We start from the raw sequence: 22,752 nt of genomic DNA on the forward strand, positions 1-22,752 counted from the left end.
TAATTTACATTGCTCTGTCCTCATTTGTTGAAGTTATTGGTACTGAACTGTTTCTTAACCAGTAGGTGGCTAATAAGTCATCATCGTTGCCTGTCCATTCACTTTGAGAGATAAGTGTACATTCTCTTCAAGTTTGATTATATTCACAATATATTTTCTTATTTACAATATTTATCCCCACTTGATACTGTTATTTGTGATGCATTTTCCCAACTAAATACACCTATAAAACCAGTATCTTGGTTGAGTATTATATTAAGTCCATGGCAATACTTGTTTGGTAAAGAAATATGCTAGCTAGACCAGTAGCACGTCTCTCTAAGACCAGAGGTCAAAAGTGGGAGGTTCAAAATGTGTCCAGCAGGGGGCATAAGGAATGTTCAAATTGTGTCCAGCAGGGGGCATAAGGAATGTTCAAATTGTGTCCAGCAGGGGGCATAAGGAATGTTCAAATTGTGTCCACCAGGGGGCATAAAGACGGTTCACATTGTGTCCACCAGGTGGCAGAAGGAGCACATACATGCATATCTGTATTGTTAGTTTGGGCAGTTTTTTATTGCATGAATCAGGAAATCCTTTCAGTCCAAGAGTGATATTACGAGTTCAACTTCAGCTTGAAAACATCCGGTGCCAATGATTGGGGAAATGTACAGTTGAGCATCATGTGATGTGTGATTCAGGTTAATGACTTGACTAGGAAGATAATGCAAGAAACTGAGTCTGGACTGAACTATATGAAAACAAAGACTTGTTCTTGTTCTTGTTGTTATCGGGTCCTTTCCGGTATCATTTGACCAGCTAGGCAGGAGGTGAATTTACTGTCCATGATCGTTCTTAATGATCACTTGCATACCAGGTTTTATATAATAATAATAATAATAATAATAATAATAATAACTTGTATAGCACTTTTCCTGCAAACGTTGAAAAAAACGTTGCAGTTTAAGCCATGCAATTATTCCCAACTATTCCCTGTATGGTGATAGAACATTCATTGTCTAGAACAGTGAAAATGAAACGGTCATTTGTCTAAATATTGTTAAGGATACAATCCTATAAACACCGAATGTGTCTTGATTACCAAAAAACACCATTCAGTTACATCATTCTTCGAAAAGGGTGTCTTCCTGGAAACCCAATGGGCTGTGTTACTGGAAACAATGTGCATTGCCTTTTAATTGACGACAAAACAGATGCAACAAGCATTGGTTTTAATGTAACTACCCATTATTGTCGTCCCTTTGGCATGATACAGCAATCAAATGCAATGAGAGGAAGATGAGTGGATGCATGGTGACTGTCGGTGACATACGAGTCATTTCCTCTGAAACTCCTCCAAAACAACTGCTACGTGTGAGACCGCAGGAGATGTGCTTGGCTCTTCTCTCACCCCTGGTTCTGTTTTTATTCCAGTGGAATGTTCTAGACCAGGCTGGAGAGTTCTCTCCAGGGGGGTATTCCATCAACAACGCTAAAAGAAAATCCAGGTTTAGTCTGACAAGTCTCGCGAGAGTTCCTAAAAATACCCATGCATATTCTGATAAGTCTCGCGAGAAGTTATCAAAAATAAGCCAAGATTTTCCTTTAGCAACGTTGATGGAATACCCAGAACGGTATGAGAGGCGGAGCTTCAACTGTCCCGTGTCTGGCGGGACCTTAGGGGCACAACTTCAGCTGCACCAATCAGACAGACGCTTACCCAACTCTCCCAGTTCTTGCAATAACTGTCCTTGTATTTGTTTTCAATACAAATGTCATTGTTTTTTTCAAACATTGGAATGGGTTTTTAGCTGTTTATGTGACTCAACTCATTTGGCTAGGAGTACACACACACACCCTAACGGTTTCATGACTTGCAGGTCATCATGCCTCGTGTTTGGTTCTCTCCCCTCTGTGTTATCTCACAACAAAGTGTATACAGTTGGCTGAAATATTGTGTTATTCTCATGGTATGCTATATATATATATATATATATATATATATATATCAAATATTTAGGTTTATTCAGTTACATGACATGCTTAACTAAACTATTAACTCTATTTTACAGTAACTACAGTGTCAAGACATTGTTGGTTAGTACATAACTATTACTATTATGGGCCATGGGATTTCCTCATCAGTTTAAGCTGAAATATCAATATGTTAGCAAAGGTTGCCTGTTGAGAATTGTTGATCTGGGCGAATCCTAAATGTGGGTGAAAGCAATAGTGAATAATGCTGCAAAAATGCTAAAACACTAACAACCTAACCCTACCTCTAACCCTGTGTTGGTGTAATGTCCAAACTGTAGATTCAGAGAAATGTAAAGTTCAAATATTCACAGAAGTAGTGTTCCCTAGTGATGTCACAAACTTCAACAACTTGCCAAACTATGCAAAATAGTTGCAAAATCCTTCTAACTAATGTCCTCAAACTAATCTAGGCATGCCAATATTTTCGGACATTCAGTGATTGTAGCCCTCTTCAGTAATCCATCACTCTCTGTCCTTTAGTCCCATTCTGATTGCAGTTCAGTTCTTGGGACTTGGAGAGGTGCTTTTAAAAACATCAGGATTGGCAGTCTTCCACGTGCCTCCTATTTTGCTCGAAAGTTTTCCTTTTTATTTCCTTTAAACAAGTGCTTTAAACATTTCCCCTCTTCTAGGAACTCACTTCTAGGAAGTCTTTCAGGAATGAGGGTTAGTGTCTATAAATCTCCACCATGTGACCCAGGAGGGCTGACAGACTCCCCTGGAAAACTATGCAGCCTTGATGTAACAAAAATACAGCTACCGTGCTTGTCTCTCTGGTTGTAAACTAATACACACGCATGTGTGTATGCACATGCACACAGACACACACACACACACACACACATACCACACACATACCACATACACACATGCGTTAGAAGCAGGGGGCTTGTTTGTGAGCCCCACTGCCATGGGGAAGTAACTGTTCAGGTGGCGCGAGGTTAGACACAAACACATGTGCTACTGTCATCACAATTCCATGCTTTAAAAAGACAAAAAACATTTATTACTAATTCACTACCCCACTCTCTATAGGTTATATGCATTACTATATGTAGTTAAAATTGTTATTTGTTGTCCCTAGCAATAACACCTAAATAACGTTAATGATGTACAGTGATAACCGATAGCTAATGTATGGTAAGGATTCTGTTGTGGAAAAAATGGTGGATGAATGAACATCCCCCATACAATGCAATCCTAAATGTCTTTGAGAAACATGCTCTGTGTATGAGTGCAATACCATCATTATCTTTTTTTTTTCTTCTGAGTGGGGCAGTCCCACTCATATTTTTTTTATTTGACAGATATAGTGAAGACAGACAGGAAAGTAAGAAGAGAGGGCATGTCAGGGCACGTCAGCAGGGCATGTCAGGGCATGTCAGCATGGGCCATGCCAACTTGGGCATATGTGAGCACTGCAGACCACGGTGCTAGACCACTGGACCACACCAGGCCATCATTATCATCATCAACACCACCATAACTCCTGGACACAGCCAATCCATTTCGACCCAGGAATAGCCCCTCCGCTGAAAAGGGGTACTTCCCCTGAGTGAGTTGTCGTTGATTGATCGAAACCCATTCATATCCACTGGGAACTGAGGTTGCTACTCGAAGCCTTTCGCGACGATGAACCTGCTACTGTTACCCTGTAGTAACACTGCCCCTCCTCAGCCCATGACTTGTTTTCCTTTCCTACTCAACCTGGGGATTGCATCACATGGTCTCCTCTTGCTGCTGAGTAGCAGCCAGGGCTTTGCGTAATGTTTACTTCAGTTTAAGGCCTAAGTAATCTGGGCCAAAATACACCAAGGGGGTTGGAGACGGGGAGAGAGTCCCAGTCACAAGATGTTCTGCTCTTCAATACAGGCCCTACAAGGAAACTTATGGATCCTGCGCATGGCAACTAAAATGACTAAACAATCGGTAACCATGATGCAAAGAACAGGTCCCCTTTGTTTTGATTCATGGCAATACATCCACATCATTTTGCAACCACATTACATTTGACAAGATGAAACACGCTGTGTATATACAATTGATTTTGTTTGTAGAACTTCAGTTTAAGAAATCTTAAAGTGTCAAATGATGTGTCAGTGTTGCTTATGGCTTATCTACATGTATCTCTGAACACGGGGGTAGAACTCATCTCCAATTCATCGGAGGAAGTTATTTCATTAGCACTGTTGTGAGGGACAAGAGTCTTGCATGTGGTTCGTCATCTCTGCAGTTGGTGAAAGGGGCCACTGCACGAGTCATGACACGAGACTACACACGTCCCAGTTTTCTAAGGAGGATGTACTGTATAAAGGCGACTATTATTAGATATTCATCCTCCCATCCTAATCAATGGTTTCACTGAGAATCATCATCTCAACCAGAGCATCAGGGATGCCTTTTACATGCCTCATGTGTGTGTTGCATGCATCAGTCCCACTGATGAGGGGACTGGTGAAATGCACATGCCTAGAATGCCAGTCACTGTGGGAGGTAGATTACTGCACGGTGACTCGTACATTCACAGAGTTTCTGCCTGGACATGGCACATTTCATCATCTGGTGAGAAAAAAAAGCTGTACACTTTCTTTCATTGTCAAAATTAAATTCTCCTAATTTCGTTTCTGGACATAGTTACCTCAGTTTTATTATAATACAGTAGCCTATACAACGCTTCGCAATGTAGACCTTATCGTGTTTGTGACCTAGACCTAAGCACATAACAGCTCCATCGCTATCATTCCAGCATTACTCTTGAATGGGCCCCAAAAGGGACCAAAGGACATTTTTTTCTCTGGCTCAGTTCCAGTTCTGCTGCTAGCCACATCTCCTAACTCCTAAAGCTTTTAGATGTGACGAGATCCTCAAAAGGATTGGATTGGTAAAAAAAAAAAAAATATATGCTGGAAGGCTAGAGAGTATGAATAGAGGCTAGAGTAGAGAAGCCATCATCATATTAGCTTTTAATCTATAAAGTCATTTCATATCTGTAAGGAGAGAAGGAACAAGGAGTTAGGAGACTGGAGTGAGAGTCCACGGTTAGCAATGGAACTAGACTCCTTTTTTAGAAAACACACTACGTCATCGTGTTGCCGTGTTTTCAGCGTTGGTTCTGAAGGAGGGAGAAGTGGGCGGGGCGTGAGGAGAAGTGGGCGGGGCGTGACGAGCTCGTGAGATTATAAAGCTCGGTGGCCATTTCTGTTTCCCCCACCTTCCACACATCTCACGATCTGGCCATCCCCTCTCCCGTCATCTGCGGCTTATATTAAGCAGTGGGTCAAAACAAAACAGCGTTAACACTGGAGCTGTGAAATTAAAAACGGGGTAAGTTTATCTCGCTTTCGTATTTTGGTCTATCTCGACTTCCTAATCTTCCTAGTCTTATCTGTTAGACTATCTAACAGATAGTCTCTATTAGAGACTTGACTTTGGTCCTCGTAATATTGTCTTGTATGACGGTGTCTGCTGTCAAATGAACGTCAATTAGAGCGCTAAATTCTGTCCAGGATAACTAGTTTATTTATTGATTGATTGATTGAATAGTCGTACGATTGCGGAGTGTTTCTCTGACATTAGCGTTGCTCAGCTGCACGTTAACTTTCAATGGAGGCTGCGTTCGTCAATTCGCTCTGAGCGCGCCGGAGCGCACACTGGGTTCCACCTCATAAAGGGGACCGAGTGATTTGATTGGACGAAGAGGCATTCCGTGAGTGCTGGTGAAATTTCCAGAGCGTATTTACGAACGCACCCGGAGTGTCGTGGTTTAGAAGGTTGTTTTGATAACAACAATCAAAAACGGCCACGGAATAATTAGTGGCTTATAGGAAAGTGGAAATGTTATATTTGGAAATATATCCATCTTTGTTTGAAACCAACACACTGATAGATAATCTGATAGATAACCACCGTTAATGTAGTCTAATTAACGGTCATTTAGTAGAACATCTGTGCGGCGGAGTGATACAGTTAAAGGTCCCAGTGCTGTTATATCGTAACTCATGGAATGCCTCTTGTCCAATCAAATTACTTGGTCGGAACTAACTGTTGTATAAATGGCAATAACATGAATCTGTTTTATTTGTGTATTCCGATCATACAATTTACAGTGTCTGTTCCCTTACAGGGCTCCCGTTAAAGCGCAGCAGAGACTCGACCAGACAGTCAGCTTTGCAGTGATCGTTTGCTCAGTTCTCTGAACAGCCATTCTTCCAGTTTCGGAGAAAAGTGCAATTTGATTGTCACTTCAAAAAAAAAAAAACGCTGCAGCCGCCTATCAATCCCCTAATCGATCACCATTCAATCGGAGCAAAAATGGTGCAAAACAAGATCACCGAAGTCACTGGATTCCATCGCTCTTTCAAGGTGAGGTGATGTTATTCTAGTGCTTATTGCAGTATTAGGCCTTTAACAAGTAACGCAAGTCTGCATCTTCTTGCTATATTTAACGACATCTCGTGAGCTTAGAATGATAAGGTTCTATCTCCGTTTATGGTAGTTCAGAGATATTGAGCGTCAAAGTTTTTACGATTCTATTATGTTTTGTGAGATGGAACCTTTGTATTTTATGAATTACTAACTCAAAAATGTCAACATTTTAAAAATAACACCACACAGGCATTAATAAACACCTAATGGATCAGATTATGTAAAAAAAACTAAATTTTGACAAAAATGGAGATCCTAGAACCTTATAATTCTAACGTCACGATCTTTCTTCACACTTTGTGGACTCGGGAGTGTGGAGACGGATGCAAGTTGGGTGACGAACGTCTCGTCCTTATCTCTGACCACGGTTGGCATATATGGCTAATGAATGACATTAACTAGATCAACTGCACCTACTTTGAAGGCTGTTTTGCTGTCGTGGCCTGATTTCACAGAGATAATGTCCAGTTGGTGATTAACTAGGTTAATGATGAACAGCAAGGTAACTGATGCGAGTGAAGGAAGCAGTTTGGCTCCTCTAGTTATGACATGTAATAAAGTTGTTGTGGGAGGGGGGTTGGGGGTTTAACTTGGGCTTTTTTCCCCAACTGCACGTGCTGTTTTTCGCTCTGTACCATGTTTTGTTTTTCTGTTTGTGAAAATAAACACCACTATAAATTGCTCAAGTCAGCAGTGCCCAGTTAATTGAGTTTTCTCGTTAGAACTGTTTCTTGTAAGAAGTTATTGATGCCTTCCCTGCCAGACTCATGTGATTTGTAATGGTACTAGTCTATAAAGCCAAGTGAGCGTGAACAGTTGGGTCTATAGCTGTTGTTGTTTATTCTGTGTGAGATTTGAACAATGCCGGTCATTGTTGTAGCTGTGCTGTTGAAACCGTAGCCTAACTCGCCTATTTGTTCTGCACACATCTAGGGCCAAAATCCCTTTGAGTCAGATGACTTCTCTAAAACTGGATCCCACCTTGATTCGGACTTCAATTTTGATTCCTCTGCAAGACATGGTGAGTGTCCTGAACTTTCTGAAACACTGACTTCACTATAGACATACTAGATCTTCTCAAGCGCATCCTCCATGAACAATATTTTCACTCAAGGCCATATCTTGACTTATCTAGTCAATTTCATAGGAGGTGCTGCTTGCTCTGGTTTACCCTGGGTGAAGAACTCTAGGCAAACCTAGTCAGAGATTTTATGCTGTCATAAAATGTGAATTCTGTGGTAGGCTCCTCTTCTGCACCTATGAACATACTCCTAGGTGCTTAAAAGTAGGACTGTCCCTACTGGTAATCCTACAGTGGCATCTAACTTTGACTTGTCTGATTCCTGTGACTGTGCAGCCATCCCCTCCAGCCAGCCTATTGACATCCCCGATGCCAAGAAGAGGAACAAGAAGAAAAAGCGTTGCCGGGCAACTGACAGTTTCTCAGGCAGATTTGAGGGTAATTTGGGCTTTCCTATCCAAAGACGTTGCATTCTGTTTGACTAGTTTGAATTGGTGCTCATTTATTTATTTCAAAATAGTGTTGATTTTTATTTTATATAAGTACATGTATGTCATCTCCATTCGTGCGAAGGAAAGATTCCTTCCGATTCGTATCCGTTTGTGTTAATTCTAATTTCCCGTAACACTGCTTTCCTCAGATGTCTACAGGCTGCATGCTGAGGTGCTCGGAGAGGGGGCGTATGCAAGAGTGCAGACCTGCATCAACCTAATCACCAACAACGAATATGCTGTGAAGGTACTTGCGTTTCTGGCTACGTAGCGGTTTGTTCTCATAAGGGCTCGATTGGGGGACTCGAGGGGGGGGGGGGGGGAAGGTCATCGTCTTTATTGGTTTTCTATAGACGCCGTTCCTTCGTAACGTGACTTCCAGCTTACTACTAACTCCAAGGATGGCCTCTCGAAGGCGACGTCACCCACTCCTCACAATGGCTTGTGACTGGCGTCTCGTCACGTTGCGGTGGTGTGCTGACTGTGCCCCGGCCCCGGCCTTGTGATCGCTATGGAGACGTTACATTTCAAACGGACGACCCACGGCCGTCCGATGATTTTAGCCTCAAGCTGTGAATTGTTCTCTTAAAGGACAAGCTGCTAGAATTGTATTGGCCCTTATTCAGTTTTATGCTTTCCAATGTAACACAAAACTTGGGAGGCCTGCATAAGGTGAAAGCTAGGCCCCCCTGTATCAGTCTCGATAGTGCTGTCCTCACTGGCATCCCTGTACGTTTCCCTGTACTACATGCCTGTTCTTTTGTAACCTTGTGTTTTAGGACATCATTCTAGGCAGGCGTCATTTCCCTAGGCACGGCGTTCGGTTGTTTGTTCTGTCCTGTTCAGCCTTTTGAAAGCGGATGTCTGTTGGGGCCTCTCGGCTCTGTGCTGCTATGCTGTTGTTTTGATGAGTGCACTGCACACTAGGGTTGTTGTCAGTCTCTGCCAGCCAATCAGAGATGAAGGAGGGCTGCCTCCGCCCCTTCCCTTTGCTCTCATTCGTCTGGGAGGGTTCTAGTGGCGAGATCATTGTGTTCTGGAAACCGTGCCAAAAAGCTAAACCTCGGCCAGAAGGGAGGGGGTGGGGGGGGCGGGGGAAGGGTTGTGACCTGGGGTGTTTACACAGTTTTGTTCCTCTCTCAGTACAGTTTATTATTTTTTTTGTTCTTGCTGGGGTGTGGATTGAAAAATAGCCGTTAGATTCCTGTGGCATCTTGCCCTTCTTTTTTCTTCTTCTCTCTCTTTCCTTTAGCCTTGAGGAAGTGAGTGTTGTGAAATACAATTTTAGCTGTTTTTGATTTTTGCAGAAGAGTTTTGTGGATTTGTAGGGGCGGAGGGGGTTTAGTATAATGGATTCTTTTTCACTCCCACTCCCACCATTCAACTCCCACTGAGTTAGATATAGGCTGCTGGGGCTTTTAAAGCCACAACATTTCTATATTGTCCACAGTATTTGTTTACCGTCTGTGTGCATTACATGCTATTTATTTTCCATTCAAAAAAATAAAATAAAAATTAAATCAATGTTTTCGACAGAGCTGTTTGAATGACGCAGGTGTTACTTATGCATTAAAAGTATGTTAATTGAAGCGGGGGCTTATAACCCCCCACCACCCCATTACGTGAACACACTAGCCGACATCGGGATTGTTTACTGAAGAACGGGTTGGAGGCTTGGTAGCCTAGGGGGGGGGGGAGGAGGAGGGGTAGCCTAGGGAAGGAGGAGGGGTGGAGCCAGTTACTGGAGGTCAGTCAGCGCTCCGCGGGGGCTCAGACTACCCATGCCAGATGTCCTCCCGCGACGCTACCCCTCCCCCTCATAGACGGCTGGGAGGAGGAAGGGTGGGGGCGGGCTCCTGGTGTTGCAATCTCAACAAAGCCCAGAGCGAGAGAGAGAGCGAGTGTTTGGAGGAACGAGAGGCCTGCCTCCCTGCGTCTCGAGGCCCTGCATACTGAACCCCTCGGCCTGGTAGGCGTTCACAAGCCGGGATTGATTTACAGACCCGCAGGATGACTCAATGGGGCCTCCTCCTCCTCCTCCTCTGAGGCTGCAGACTGATTTACACCCCGCTGGAGGTGTTCTTTGTGACTCAGTCACAGAGTGAGGATAGTTAAAAACAAAACAAAAAAGGCATTGCCCTCCCCTGAAACTCCCTCCAGAGAGACAAAAGAACACCCCCTCCACAGACGTATACCACACACACACACACACACACACACACACAGACACACAGACGTAGGCCTATGTCATTTAGCTGCTGATTAACCTGTTGGCTTGCCCCCCCCCCCCCCCCCAAGGCCAATCAATACAAGCGTCTGCTCTCCCGTGCTCCGACACACATCGGCCTCGGCCTGTTGTCATCTGAAGCCGTGTCGCGCTCACTGAGAAAGTAACCAGTTGTGTGCTGACTCAGGCCGCTGGAACAGTGCTGAGGGCTTTGGGGAACACACAGGCCCTCTTGTCCCGGCACTAATCCTAGACTCACACATTGTGCGCTGGGCCCTGTCCGGGGGTTTCAATAGCAGCTGTCATCCCTCTGCTCGCAGGAAGAGCTGCACGTAGCAGCGCACCCCCCCCATCCCCCCACCCCCCTCGCTCAGACAATGAAGCAAACTGAGGACTGGAAAATTCAGGCTTTTGCTTTGGTGTCAGCAGTCTCTCTCGGCTGTGTGCACCCCCCCGCCCACCCCTCTGCCAGCCAGAGCCCCGTCTACCCCCCCCATGCCTTCCCCAGCAGTGCCAGTAGCTGTGCCATGTTTAATTTGTGTTGTTGTTGTTGGAAGCTGTTTGATCTGCCTTGGCGTGTTTCATTGCTCCTTTTTTTGTTGTTGTGTGTTGTGGAACACTTGAGTTAGGAATATAGGTTACACACGTTTACTATATTTAGAGACGGGGCGCCTCCTTGCTTCTCTACCTGGAGAGACTGGGTGGGTAGAGACAGCCAGCCTCGGAAGTAGGTGAAGACTTAAGTTAGAACTGTGTCAGAAGGTGGTGAGCTGTTGGGTGGCTAGGGGGGGCTAGAGGCGTGCAAACATGCATGTGTGCAGCGTCCCACGGTTATGTCAAGATGACCCAGAAATGTTTTGACGTTTGGCGACGTAGAACCCAGCCCCTGACCCCCGCATCCTCCTCTCTCTCCCCCCCTTTCAGATCATCGAGAAGAGACCAGGTCACAGCCGCAGTCGGGTCTTCAGGGAGGTGGAGATGCTGTACCAGTGCCAGGGCCACAGGTGGGCTCACGTTACCGCCACACACACACACACTAACACTAACCTTGAACCCTACACTAAGCCCGCCTAGCCCTCGGGCAGAGCGCTGCTATGCAAAGCAGATAGTATTGAGTGAAAAAATAAAACGCATGAGCTGTGAAGCAAATGAGCCTTAGACCTCAAGGCATTTCACGGCACTCTTCCCCTGTCATGCCCCCGAGTCCAAACCTTTTTGTTCCTGTTATTCAAAGCAGGCAAGACTGTCACATGAGTAATTAGTATTACCATTGTAGTGCCTGACAACATGACAGGGCCACGTCACTCTTGTCCCCAGCGTTGACGACAGGATTAGAGTCATCGTGTTCCTCCTTTCTCCTCCTCTGCAGGAACATCCTGGAGCTGGTGGAGTTCTTCGAGGAGGAGGACAAGTTCTACCTGGTGTTTGAGAAGCTGAGAGGCGGTAAGTGCTTTCAGCAGGGGGTTTTAAACGCTCCTACTTACGGGTGTGGCGGTAGCCTAGAGGTTAGAGGCCGGCTAGCAATCGGAAAGGTGGAGGGAGCTGCATGTGCCCTTGAGCAAGGCACTTAACCCCAAATTGCTCCAGGGGCGCCGACTATGGTTGACCCTGTGACTAGAGCAAAAAAATACCCAAATTCCAGCAATCATTAACAAATTGATTGCATGGCAAATAAAACCGTCTTCTTCCACACCTGGTCTCTGGGTGTCATGTAGTAAAATTCCACTGTTTACTCCTGCATGTGAAGTGTTGGGGCATTTGTTAGTGTTTTTTAATAATTCGGGGTACTTGGGTTTGTTTAAATGTCTGAGCAGAGTAGTGACACTGCTGTGTCCTGTCCTCTCCCCCCCCCCCCCCCCCCCCACAGGGTCCGTCCTGGCTCACATCCACAGGAGAAGGCACTTTAGCGAGCAGGAAGCCAGCGTTGTGGTGCAGGACATCGCCAGCGCTCTGGATTTCCTGCATAACAAAGGTAACCCCCCCCCTCCCCTGAGGGACACGCGGCACAGGACAGGGGGCTGTCGAGGAGCAGGGTGGAGGGATGGGGTTTCACATGGGGGGAGGAGGAGGGGGGGGGCGCGGTTCTGGCTCTGGTATCTGGAGATGGGCCGCACCGCTGCAGTGTCTCTCGTAGGACACTCGATCAGATGGGGTTTCAAGGGGCTCGTCAGAGAAGCGCTGGCTCTTTCTACTTCTGGGTAGAATCACAAACGTGCCAAAGGGCTCTGGGGTGGCGTACACACCTGGTCAAAGTTCAGCCAGGTTTTGTCCCCCTCGCAATCCGAGACCTCGAGAGTGGTCCCGCTCTAGTAATTCACCCATGTAAACACGCATGTTAGACACGCATGTAAACACGCACACACACACATGTCTGTTGCCTTATCCTACGCCTACGCGCTGAACAGGAAGAATGTCACAAGACTTGTATCTCTTGTAACCCTTTTCTTTTCTTTTTTTTACAGGAATGGCACATAGGGACCTGAAGCCTGAAAACATCCTGTGTGAGCACGCCGATAAGGTGAGGTTATATTACAGGCCTGTCCTGATAGTCTGGCTATCTCATGTTTGACAGGGCCTAATCTAGCCATAAATCGCCCTCCTGTTGGGGTTGAGACGTAAACAAACCCGAACCAGAATGGCTGAACTTTGAGCACGAGATCTGAGAGAATTCCAGCCAACAGCAGATGTTGTTGTGTGCCCCCCCCCCCACCTCCGGAATTCTAATTCGCCTCCTGCAAATGTTTTTGGTATGTGTGCGAGTCCATCTCTCATCTCTCTCTTCCCCCCCTGTTCTTTCCCCTAGATCTCCCCGGTGAAGATCTGTGACTTTGACCTGGGCAGTGGAATCAAGCTGAACGGCGACAGCTCTCCCATCTCCACCCCGGAGCTGCTCACCCCGGTAAGGACCCCTGCTCCTCCGCCGCCGCCGCCTCCGGCCGGTTCTGTTCACCTTGAACTAATTATATTTCCCTCTATGACCGTATGGTATAAATAGGACTGTGGAAAATGCTACGCGAAGGGGCAGCCGCTATGCTATGTGACTGTGAAATGCTATGGGGGTGAAATGCTATGCGGGTGAAATGCTATGCTATGTGAGAGGGGGGTGGGGGTGGATGCTATGGGAGGCCATGGGAGAGAGGAGTGTATATGAACTGGGTCATGGCAGACAGGGTTAATCTCAGTCACATTGTCGGCTGTTTGTTTCCTTGAGACGGATAAGCCAGGGCGTGTTTCTTGGGCACTTTTTCTTTTCTCTTTCTTCTCCGCCTTTACGACGCCTCTCCCTTATCGAGACGAGCGAGCCGGGCCTCCGGCCTCGCCATTGGACGATCCCCGGTGGTGTCACCTGGGAAGGCCTCCGATTGGGCGAGAGTTCCCCCAGGGAAAGTGTTATTACCTGAGGTCAAGGCCAGAGAGTTTACTGTCGGACGGTTCAGTTGGGAAACGACGGGGGGATGGATGAATCTGGCGTGTATCCTGGGCTGGCTGTGCGTCACATGCAGCCTCCTGGCCCCCCTCCCCTCCCCTCCCCTCCCGTCCCACCTATACATAGATATCAGGGTAGAGATATCGGCTGCATTCATATATTCCTCGACCGAGTTGAATGTCCGCTTCCTGCCACTTATCAGTGAACATGAGGCTGGGTTATGATTGTTTAACCTCCGCTATCGTCATATACGCACGGCAATACAGACAGGCTTATGGGCCTTGGGGAAAAAAACAGCAACTTACAAAAACATTACTGGAATGGTTCAGGTTTACTGAGAGTGTGTGTGTGAGAGTGTGAGTGTGTGTGTGTGTGTGTGCCGACCGTGTGGCGGTCAAGAGGGCAGGAGAGATGGACCAGAGCAGGTGAAGCAGATGGCAGCTCCCCATCCAGGGGCTAGAGGGAAAAGTGAAGGAATTTTAGCAGGGGGGGGTGGGGGATTTTTTTTGCATTGTAACTTGATCTGGCTTTAGCAGCCCCTGTTGGTGAGCCAGGCCCAGCCCTGGAGACTATTTGTGGGGTAGAATAGTTGTGAGGGCCAGGGGGGTGGGTGGGGGTGGGGGGGTCTCGTGTTTAGTCAGTGCTGGGGGGCGAGGGAGGGGTTGGTGTTGCCGTTGCCAATCTTTGTTGACGAATCTGGTGTTAGTTTGTACTCTCTCGAGTGCTAGCACTGTGTCACATTAACAGGCGTGTTGTTTTTTTGAAGGGGATAAGGAAAGTCATCTGGAGAGGGAGCACTAGATGTAATATCCTTGAGATGTAAGGGCTGGAGGGACACACTGTGCCAGGCCTTTCACAAGGCCAGACTGTTGTTTTTCGGTATGAGGAAGTGGTTGAAAGAGAACGCTTCTTCTCTTTTCTTCTTATTTTTCCTCCCCTTGGAACGGGGGAGATGGCACAGCACAGGAAAACAAAACAATGTCTCCCCTTCACTGAGCCCCCTGCCTGCCTGCTCGCGGTGGTCGTGTTCTGAGCTATTGGACCTAACCTAACCCCGCAAAACACAGAAATAACATTTACCACCCACCCACCAGCCCTCTCTGACTCTAGTCTCCACCCACTCTCCCTCACCACACTTGTGCAAGCCTGCAGTTTTCTTTGTATCGCATACAAAGGGCCCCATGCCTACAGCTTGTTCTAGAAATCGAGTCTTGCCCTTGTACCTAGCAACTGGGCTGTGATTGGCTAGTGTGGGTGAGGGGGAGGGGGGGGGCGGGGGGCGGGCTAGCACCCAGCTCTGCTCATGCGCGTTTCTTGTTTTTCTTTTCTCTGATCACAGGGCTGATCTTATCTGATTTTCCTTTTTTTCTCTTTCTCTCCTTTCTTTCTTTCCCATTACCCACATGCCCCCTCTTAAACCCTCCGGCTCTGTTACTCAATGCTAGTCATTATTCTGCCTTCTTTTTTTAGTACATTGAATTTAACAGCATTAGCACATTCATGTGATGCCCCCTAGCCCCTTCTCTAAATGTGCTCATTGCTGTCGGCAGTTGTGTAGTGTTTGGTCCTGCTAGGGTTTTATGGAGTTTGGTGTGTGTGTGTGTCTGTGGGGGGGGGGAGGGGGGGGGATAGGCTGGCTAGCTTTCAGGGAATAGCGAGTCTTTTCTGAGAATCAAGTTCATGTGGTTTCCTGCCTGCTGAGCACCCGAGTGGCGTAGCAGTGAAAACAGATACCGTATGCAGCAGCGGGAGGCGAGACGTGCACACACACACACACACGCATACACACACACACACACACACACATACACGTCTGCGCACCTCCCCGAGGGGAATTCTCAGAGGAGCTGGCTGGGTCTGGCAGCGGTTCAGATGCAGCTGGAGGGGGGGGGGGGGGGGCTGATGAAAGACCGACACCTCTTCCTGTAATCCTGTCTTACGTCTCTTGACTAGCCAATCGCGGGCGGGTCGGTGTCACCTGATTGTATGGTGCGGCCTATGGTCACATGGTCAGGAAAGCCCCAGGTCGAAGCGTTCGCTTTACTTTATCCGCAGACGTCAGCCGATTAGCAGCTATCTGTGTCGCGCAGCGGGATTTAGGAAGGCACCGGGGGACTGACGCAAGTCCACACAACTCTTGCACACCCGGTGAAGTGAAGGTTGTTTTGTGAAGTCGACAAGCAAAGTTGTTATCATGTGAGCGTATAAGCGAGCGCTGTCCTTATCGAGTGCCCTCAGGAGGCCCCTCGCGGGACCGGCTATCTCTGGCTGATGGGCCTCTGAGATGGTTCCCTGTCACGTTGAACCCGGAGGTGAACCCTCTTTTGATAATCATAATCCCATTGCCGCCCCTCCAGCACCTTGGCGGGTTTAAAAATATCTTGTTGTCCTCCATCGCTATGCTGTGTTGTTGTTGGAGTTGACCTGGATCCCAGGGGGGAAGGGATGTTGTTGAGGTGGAGCCAGCCATGACGGTGGTGGTGGAGGTGGTGGTGGTGGTGGAGGAGGAGGAGGAGGAGGAGTAGGAGTAGATAGGGGGGGTTGGGGCTCGCCAAACAGAAGGGGCTTTGTCTGCTCCGCTCTGAGATTCCTGCACTGCGAAATTGCATTACATAAGGGTGCACTGGGGTGGAGCTAGGAGACAGCTGGGCTATGGCGCACAATAGTCGGAGACTAGCTATGCAAACACACTCTCCTTGCCGATGGGGGAACTGGCTTTTAGGTTAAGATGCACTGACTCCCAACCCCCCCCAACACAAACACAGGTCTTTTGTGCACATGTTCTCTAAACCACCTTTAAGACCGAGGTGAGGAGATAGCTGGTGTTTGAGCAGTCTCTCCTGTGTCACGTGCGTTTATTCGACACTTGGGTTATCTGCCTTTTTTTATGGATGCTTGGGGTTCTCAGGTTATCTTGAGGGGGTGTCGTCTTCGACCAGAGGGGTTTTGGGTCGTGATGAAACATGATCAATCGCAGAGGTCGGAGAGGGGGGGAGGGAGGGAGGCAAACGTGCATTCTTGAGACTTGCGCTGAACCCTGACCTCTGTGTTAGTTAGTGGTCATTCGGATGTACCAAGACGAAGGAATCCTTCATGATTTTAAACATCTGTGTATTATAATAATAGAGAGAATTTTGTAGAGAAGCCGTGCAGTTTCTCTCTGTAAACAAACATCGTCGACGAGAGAAGTCAAGTCAGTTTAATGGAGAGAAGAAAAACAAAAAAAGAGCACAAGCGAAGCAATGTCTTTGTCCTTGCTGAACAAGCGGCCTACTCAAGTTTTTTGGGAGGGAGGTGTGTCTAACCTAAAGTACTACAACATGTTGTGTTTATGTGCGAGTTATGCAACGTTTTCTCGGGGGGCGGGGGGCTGCCTGCCTGCCCTGGGTGGATTACTTGGACAATCCTCTTTCCCCCTGCTCAGCGTTTGGCCTAGTTCTTTTTATTTCCCCCCCCCCCCATCCTGCCCGCCCCCTCATGTACCCACTCTGGGCTTTCAGCTGACTGCTCGGAACAGAACTGCCCCGATGACTCAGCCCGCCTGCCCTCCCCAACGCTTACCCGCTACTTATGGAGCCCGCAGCCCAGCCCAGCCCAGCCCAGCCCTGCCCGAGACACCATGTTCTCCTCTTCATAAACCCCTGTATGTTTTCCGTGGGGCGGAGAGAGATGTTTTGGAAAAGCGGGCCACTTAGATCAATCCATCAGGGTGGATAATCTCCCCCCACCCCTCGTCCCTCCCCCCCCCTCTCCCCTTTTAGCCCTCCTCGGGGCATTGAGTGCAGCTCAGCTTCTGCTTAGCCCAGAGCGGTCTGGTCTGGTCTGCTTGTCTACGGACCACGTGACGCCCTGCGTTCCACAGGCGGGTCCCAGACAGGCTGCTGGTTCTTTCTTCCCCGACGGCCCCTGATGAGCGCATGAGGGATCAGCTGAGTGGAGGAGGAGGAGGGGGGTGGGGGTGGGGGGGGCGGTTGTGGATAACGACAACGACAGAGAGCCTAGTTTGTTCAGTGTGTTCAGGGACATCCGTTCAGACAAGCGCTGTTTGTTTTCATTTTCAGTCAGGTATTACAACCCCACCTCCAACCCCCCCCCCTCCTTCTCCACGTACCTACAGTACCGTGTTGTTGACATAGCATCAGGGCCAAAAAAAAGAAAGAAAGAAAAGAAAATGGCGTTGTTTGTTGACAGTTGCGCTGTTCTACCCCCCCCAGGCTAAGTCTGTCTCTGTTGGTTGTCTCTCCTGCAGTGCGGCTCTGCTGAGTACATGGCCCCGGAGGTGGTGGAGGCCTTCAGCGAGGAGGCCACCATCTACGACAAGCGCTGCGACCTGTGGAGCCTGGGGGTCATCCTCTACATCATGCTGAGCGGCTACCCGCCCTTCGTGGGCCGCTGCGGGGGCGACTGCGGCTGGAACATGGGGGAGCCCTGCCACACATGCCAGGTACGAGACCGCGGCCGGGGGCGTCCGCCAGCGTGACTTGAGACGCATTCAAGTCTCTACTTTCTTTCTTCTTTCTTTCGCCCACCCCCCCACCTCCTTCTCTCTCCTTTTTCAATGTGTGCACCTGAAACCACAACTATTGTTGTGCAGGATGAAGTATATGCCCCCCCCCCTCTTGGGTGTTCCATAGAATGTAATCTTGCACACCTGCACCCCTGGGACACCTGTGTCTTGGGAGAAGAACAATAAGTGGAGTTCAAACCCAGTGTTTTTTTGTTTTTTTTGGAGGGTCTACTCTACATGTTTGTAACGATATATTTGTTGTTGTTGTCGTCTCCAGAACACCTTGTTTGAGAGCATCCAGGAAGGGAAGTACGAGTTCCCTGCGAAGGAATGGGCCCACATCTCCTCAAGTGCCAAAGACCTCATCTCCAAACTTCTGGTTCGGGACGCCAAAAACCGTCTGAGTGCCGGCCAGGTTCTACATCACCCCTGGCTGCGTGGGGTAAGTGTCTGCTCCCCCTCAAGTCTCTGTCTGTCTGTCTCTGTGTGTGCGTGTGTGTGTGCGCGTGTGTGTCTCTCACACACACCAACCACCTGTTAAAACTTGTCCCTCTCTGCTTGTTTTTCTTTTAGGGCGCCTGTGACACTTTGCCAACATCCCTCTTACAGAGGTGAGTTTCTCTCAGTTCTCTGGAGTATTTGTGTAGCCTGATATCCTTGTGTTGTAGCGCAGGTGAACCACAGTCGCAAACAGTCTCACCTTTTTTTTGGCATTGTTTGAAAAACATGTTTTCCTTCCCCCCGTCTCCCCTATCAGGAGCAGTTGTGCCAGGGACCTGACCTTCTTCGCTGGCAAGGCCGTGGCCATGAACCGGCAGCTGGCAGAGCAGGACGGCTTCGAGGATTGGCAGCAGCAGGAGCCTCCCCTGGTCATCACGGCCAGCTCGACCTCCGTGCACCTCTCCCCCCCCTCCAACTCCAGGCTGGCCAGGCGCAGGCAGAGGGGCAGCCTGCTGAAGGCGGACGGGGGGCCCGTCTCCGCCGCCGAGCTCCGCCAGCTCCTCGCCCCCCTCGTCATCGTAGGAGACTGTGCCTGAACACCCCCGGACCCTGACCTATGACCCCCAAACACCCACCCTCCCTATCTTAGTCTACAGATGACCGCTCAGTCTCAGTCCTGGCCTCTCTGCTTCCTACCTGGTTCCTAGCTCCTCAGCCGCACTGCAGGCATGGCAGGCACGCCCCCCCCCACCTCTCTCTTCTCTGTAACAGGAGACTTGCTGCCCGCCTGCCTGCCTGCAGCCCTCCCTCCACCCAACTGCCTTCTGCCCCCCCACCCCATATATGCAGCACTTGTAAAGCACATCAGCTAGGGCCTGCATTTAAATAACATGATGCAGATCCAGGCTAGGAGGCTAGGGGACCGGAGAGGCCACTTGGGGGGGGGGGGGGGTTGGTTCATTCTTCAAGCGACATTTTCGCTCTTTTTTTTGTTTGTTTAACTCCAATCAAAAAAACCATCAGAACATTTATACACGACCCAGCTCAGACACCAAAGGACCCCCTTGTTGTGCTGCGTCCACATGTTACAACTGGATCCACTGTGAATTAAGTTTATCTGGAATGTTCTCCTTTTGCCTGTATGTTAACGCATGATTGCCTCCCCCCCACCCCCCTCCCCATCCTGCAGATACATACATAACATACATACACGCTTCTTATGCAATTGCCGAGACGAAGGGTGTTTTGTCTAAAGGGGGTTCAGTCGGGGGAGAGTTTCAGAGGGGCGGTCTGCCGAGGCGGTCCGTGCCTGGTGCGGTCGGCCTATTGTGTGGCTGGGACTTAAAAAGAAAAAAACACAAAAAAAAAACGAGGCGTTCTTTTTGCTTTATCATCTTAGATCAATTCCTGTCGAGTAAGTCTCCTCAGCAGGTCTAAGCCTCCTCAGCAGGCCTTAGCCTCCTCACGTTATTCTGAGATCTTGGCGGCCGTGCGCTTCAACATCTTTAGTACCAGAGAATGTCTATCGATAACCAGCCGTAGTCATGGCTCCTGCACCAGCCAGTGCAGTTTGGCTATACCAGACAGCTATGTCAAAAACTACCAATAACCACATCGTTCAATCATTCATGTGTATTTTTGTCTTCCGTTATCAGGAATTATTATTCAATGCAATCAGCTTGGAATTAAATTGACTTCACCTGGGTTCTGATTCTTGGCTTCCTCGACCACAAGGCTTTATGCGCCAAAAACCCAGACTACACACTTAACGTTCTTGGCACAGAGTACTAATTTGTACAAAACAGACTCTGGGAATCCATATGGAACAACAATTGGCCATTTCAGTAGTTGTGTTCGCCCCTCCCACGACCACGTTGTGTACTGGGTTTGTCTCTACTACATATTTTGTACTAAATACGTCAATATCTTAATGTGATAAGATGGGCAGGGTTATTGTAACCTCTTATGTTTAGTGGGGTGTGAACAACATTTTGGCCACATTTTGCCCAATAATGTTCAGAGTTCAGGGTTAATTGGGCTTCTCCATTAAGAGGGTAAACAGATACTGCCCTTGTGTGATACACACCCCACCCCTTGACTCTAAATGGCATCATACATTTGCAGTAATGTCTTTGTGGAAGAGATTCCCAGACTGCAAATAAATTAGCATTAAAAAAAAAACATGGAGGAAAAATGAAAACAAAAAAAATATGGAAAAGCATTCCAAGAAAATCTCAAAAACAAAAACAAAAAAAAAGTCTTCCAAGGACATGTAGCTGTATTAAAAAGTTTACTTTTATTTTACGTGTTTGTTCGATAACTCCATGTCAATGTACAACTGTGCCACACTGATATTTTATGGCTGTTTTAAGCTTTTATTTTTTATGTCGGTTCTCCATGCTGGTGCAGTTCAGTTCAGGTGGAACGCCAGATGGGTTCTTTTCGTTTTGTTGTGAAAGTACAGAGTACGTAGGCAAGAGAGTGAGGTGTGTGATGGGGAAAGTGAAAGTAATTATTTTTGGTGTGTCTGGAGCGATGTGAATGCCCAGAAAAGGATGTTTCTTTTACTGTCGTTTTTTTTCTTTTTTTGTATGTGAAAGTGTTGGCGATGTTTGGAATAAGTTGAGCTCTTTCTGAAAATTGACAAGTTTATAATAATGGTGAAGGGGTCTTGAGACACTGTAGCCATTTGCCAAAGAGGGTTAAGTCATGAAACCACGTCTGTGAGAAACTTGTGGGGGTCGCATAGGTTTTTTTGATAAGAACGTTATCCGGTCACCATGGAGTTAAGAACTGGTCATAAACCTCTGAATGTCCATGTGTCTTTGCCAGCACTTCAGTGTGGTACTCTGGAAAACAAAATGGCTCCCTTGGTCACAAAGGGCCCATTAAGCTGATAATAGGACACTGATTGTAATTGTTTTAAAAAAAACCTTTCTACAGATGCATCTTTGTGGGTTTTTATGTCTTATAGTAAGACTTACTTGAATTTGTGTATATGCAGCTGTTTCTTCTTTGTTTGGGAAACTACCTTGCTCAAGAATCTGAACACAAACATTAAGCTGATTTAAGGCAATCTTTTGGGTTTTGAAAATACCTATTCAATTCAGTATTTCTGCCTTTTACTCTCTCTCTCTCTCTCGTATCGGACAAGTTTCTCCCTACATTTTGATAGGGTTGGGATTCTCAGAAATGCACAAAGACTTGGGTTGTAGTCTTAATGATATCTTCCAAGGTTTGAGTTTCCTTGGTCATAACCATTTCTACTTTTGTCCAACACAGTAGTTTTGGACTGCCTTTTATTTGGAAAGAGTGGATACAAGCTATCCCTAGACTCTTGGTTTCTTTTTATATTGTAAGAACGACCTATTGAAGTAAGAAGTGTTCAATTATAGAGACCATTCAACTGGACAGTCATAATCCACTTCCCCCACAATTTGAATGCAGCCCTCAGGCAAAGCATTTAAGATTTCAATAACCGTGATCAAACATTTTATAAATAGTTGAGTTGAAGGGGGTTATATGTAGATTTTCTGTCTACAATGTGACTGATATCCTCAAGCCTTTTTAGGCTTTTTTTTTTTCTTTTTTTCTTTTTTGGGTGTTGTTGACACTCTGGATTTTAACACTGTCTGGTTCCTCCCCCAGCTCAAAGTATTCATGGGAAGATAATTTGAAATAATAAATCCTAAGACAAAAACATTGATTAAATATAAGCACTTTACTGTACCATGTGAATGATTGCAGTTCACCTAAGGCAACATTTATGACCGTTGTTGCCGAATTTTGTATTGTTTTTCTAAAAAAATACAATAAAAATGCTTTGAACCACAAATATTCCTGTCTTGCCTTTTTTTCCTTTTTAAGTTGTTTGTCTTTAAAAGAAAGTTCCTTCAGGCCAGAGGGGGTGGGGGATGTGAGCCGAGTCACACCCAGCCCAGTGTGTTTACACTTGTTAACTGCCATGATCATGATAACTAGTCATGAGTCTCAGATTAACTGGCAGTTATTATCTCTAGGTGGCCAAAGGTTCTATTACCTTGGTTTATCAGTCACTCACACCTCACCTGATTAAATGACACGTTCGTCCTTGGTGGGTGTGGGTAAGTATCACATGACTAGCCCAGTCACCCTAGTTTCACCCATGGAAACAGAATACCTTCAACAGAGTCATTGCCATTGAAGGCAACACATCGG

The 22,752-nt window shown here is 47.2% G+C and overlaps 1 protein-coding gene across 2 annotated transcripts; it reads left to right on the top strand.

The window, feature by feature from the left end:
• The first annotated feature begins 5,239 nt into the window (after window positions 1-5,239).
• On the top strand, window positions 5,240-22,375 carry mknk2b (MAPK interacting serine/threonine kinase 2b). Of its 2 annotated transcripts, none has more exons than XM_080536192.1 (14): window positions 5,240-5,340; window positions 6,140-6,378; window positions 7,375-7,462; window positions 7,799-7,900; window positions 8,103-8,200; window positions 11,105-11,184; window positions 11,550-11,623; window positions 12,048-12,152; window positions 12,643-12,698; window positions 12,984-13,079; window positions 17,857-18,051; window positions 18,392-18,556; window positions 18,688-18,725; window positions 18,872-22,375. In XM_080536192.1, the coding sequence occupies exons 2-14, from the start codon at window positions 6,328-6,330 to the stop codon at window positions 19,149-19,151; spliced, it is 1,428 nt and encodes a 475-aa protein (XP_080392318.1). In that variant the 5' UTR covers window positions 5,240-5,340; window positions 6,140-6,327; the 3' UTR covers window positions 19,152-22,375. The 2 variants fall into 2 exon arrangements, with proteins under 2 accessions (XP_080392318.1, XP_080392319.1); XM_080536193.1 differs by having other exon boundaries at window positions 18,878-22,375.
• The last annotated feature ends 377 nt before the right edge of the window (window positions 22,376-22,752 follow it).

This window comes from Nansenia antarctica (assembly GCF_963989245.1).
Source record: "Nansenia antarctica genome assembly, chromosome: 7".
Classification (NCBI taxonomy): domain Eukaryota; kingdom Metazoa; phylum Chordata; class Actinopteri; order Argentiniformes; family Microstomatidae; genus Nansenia; species Nansenia antarctica.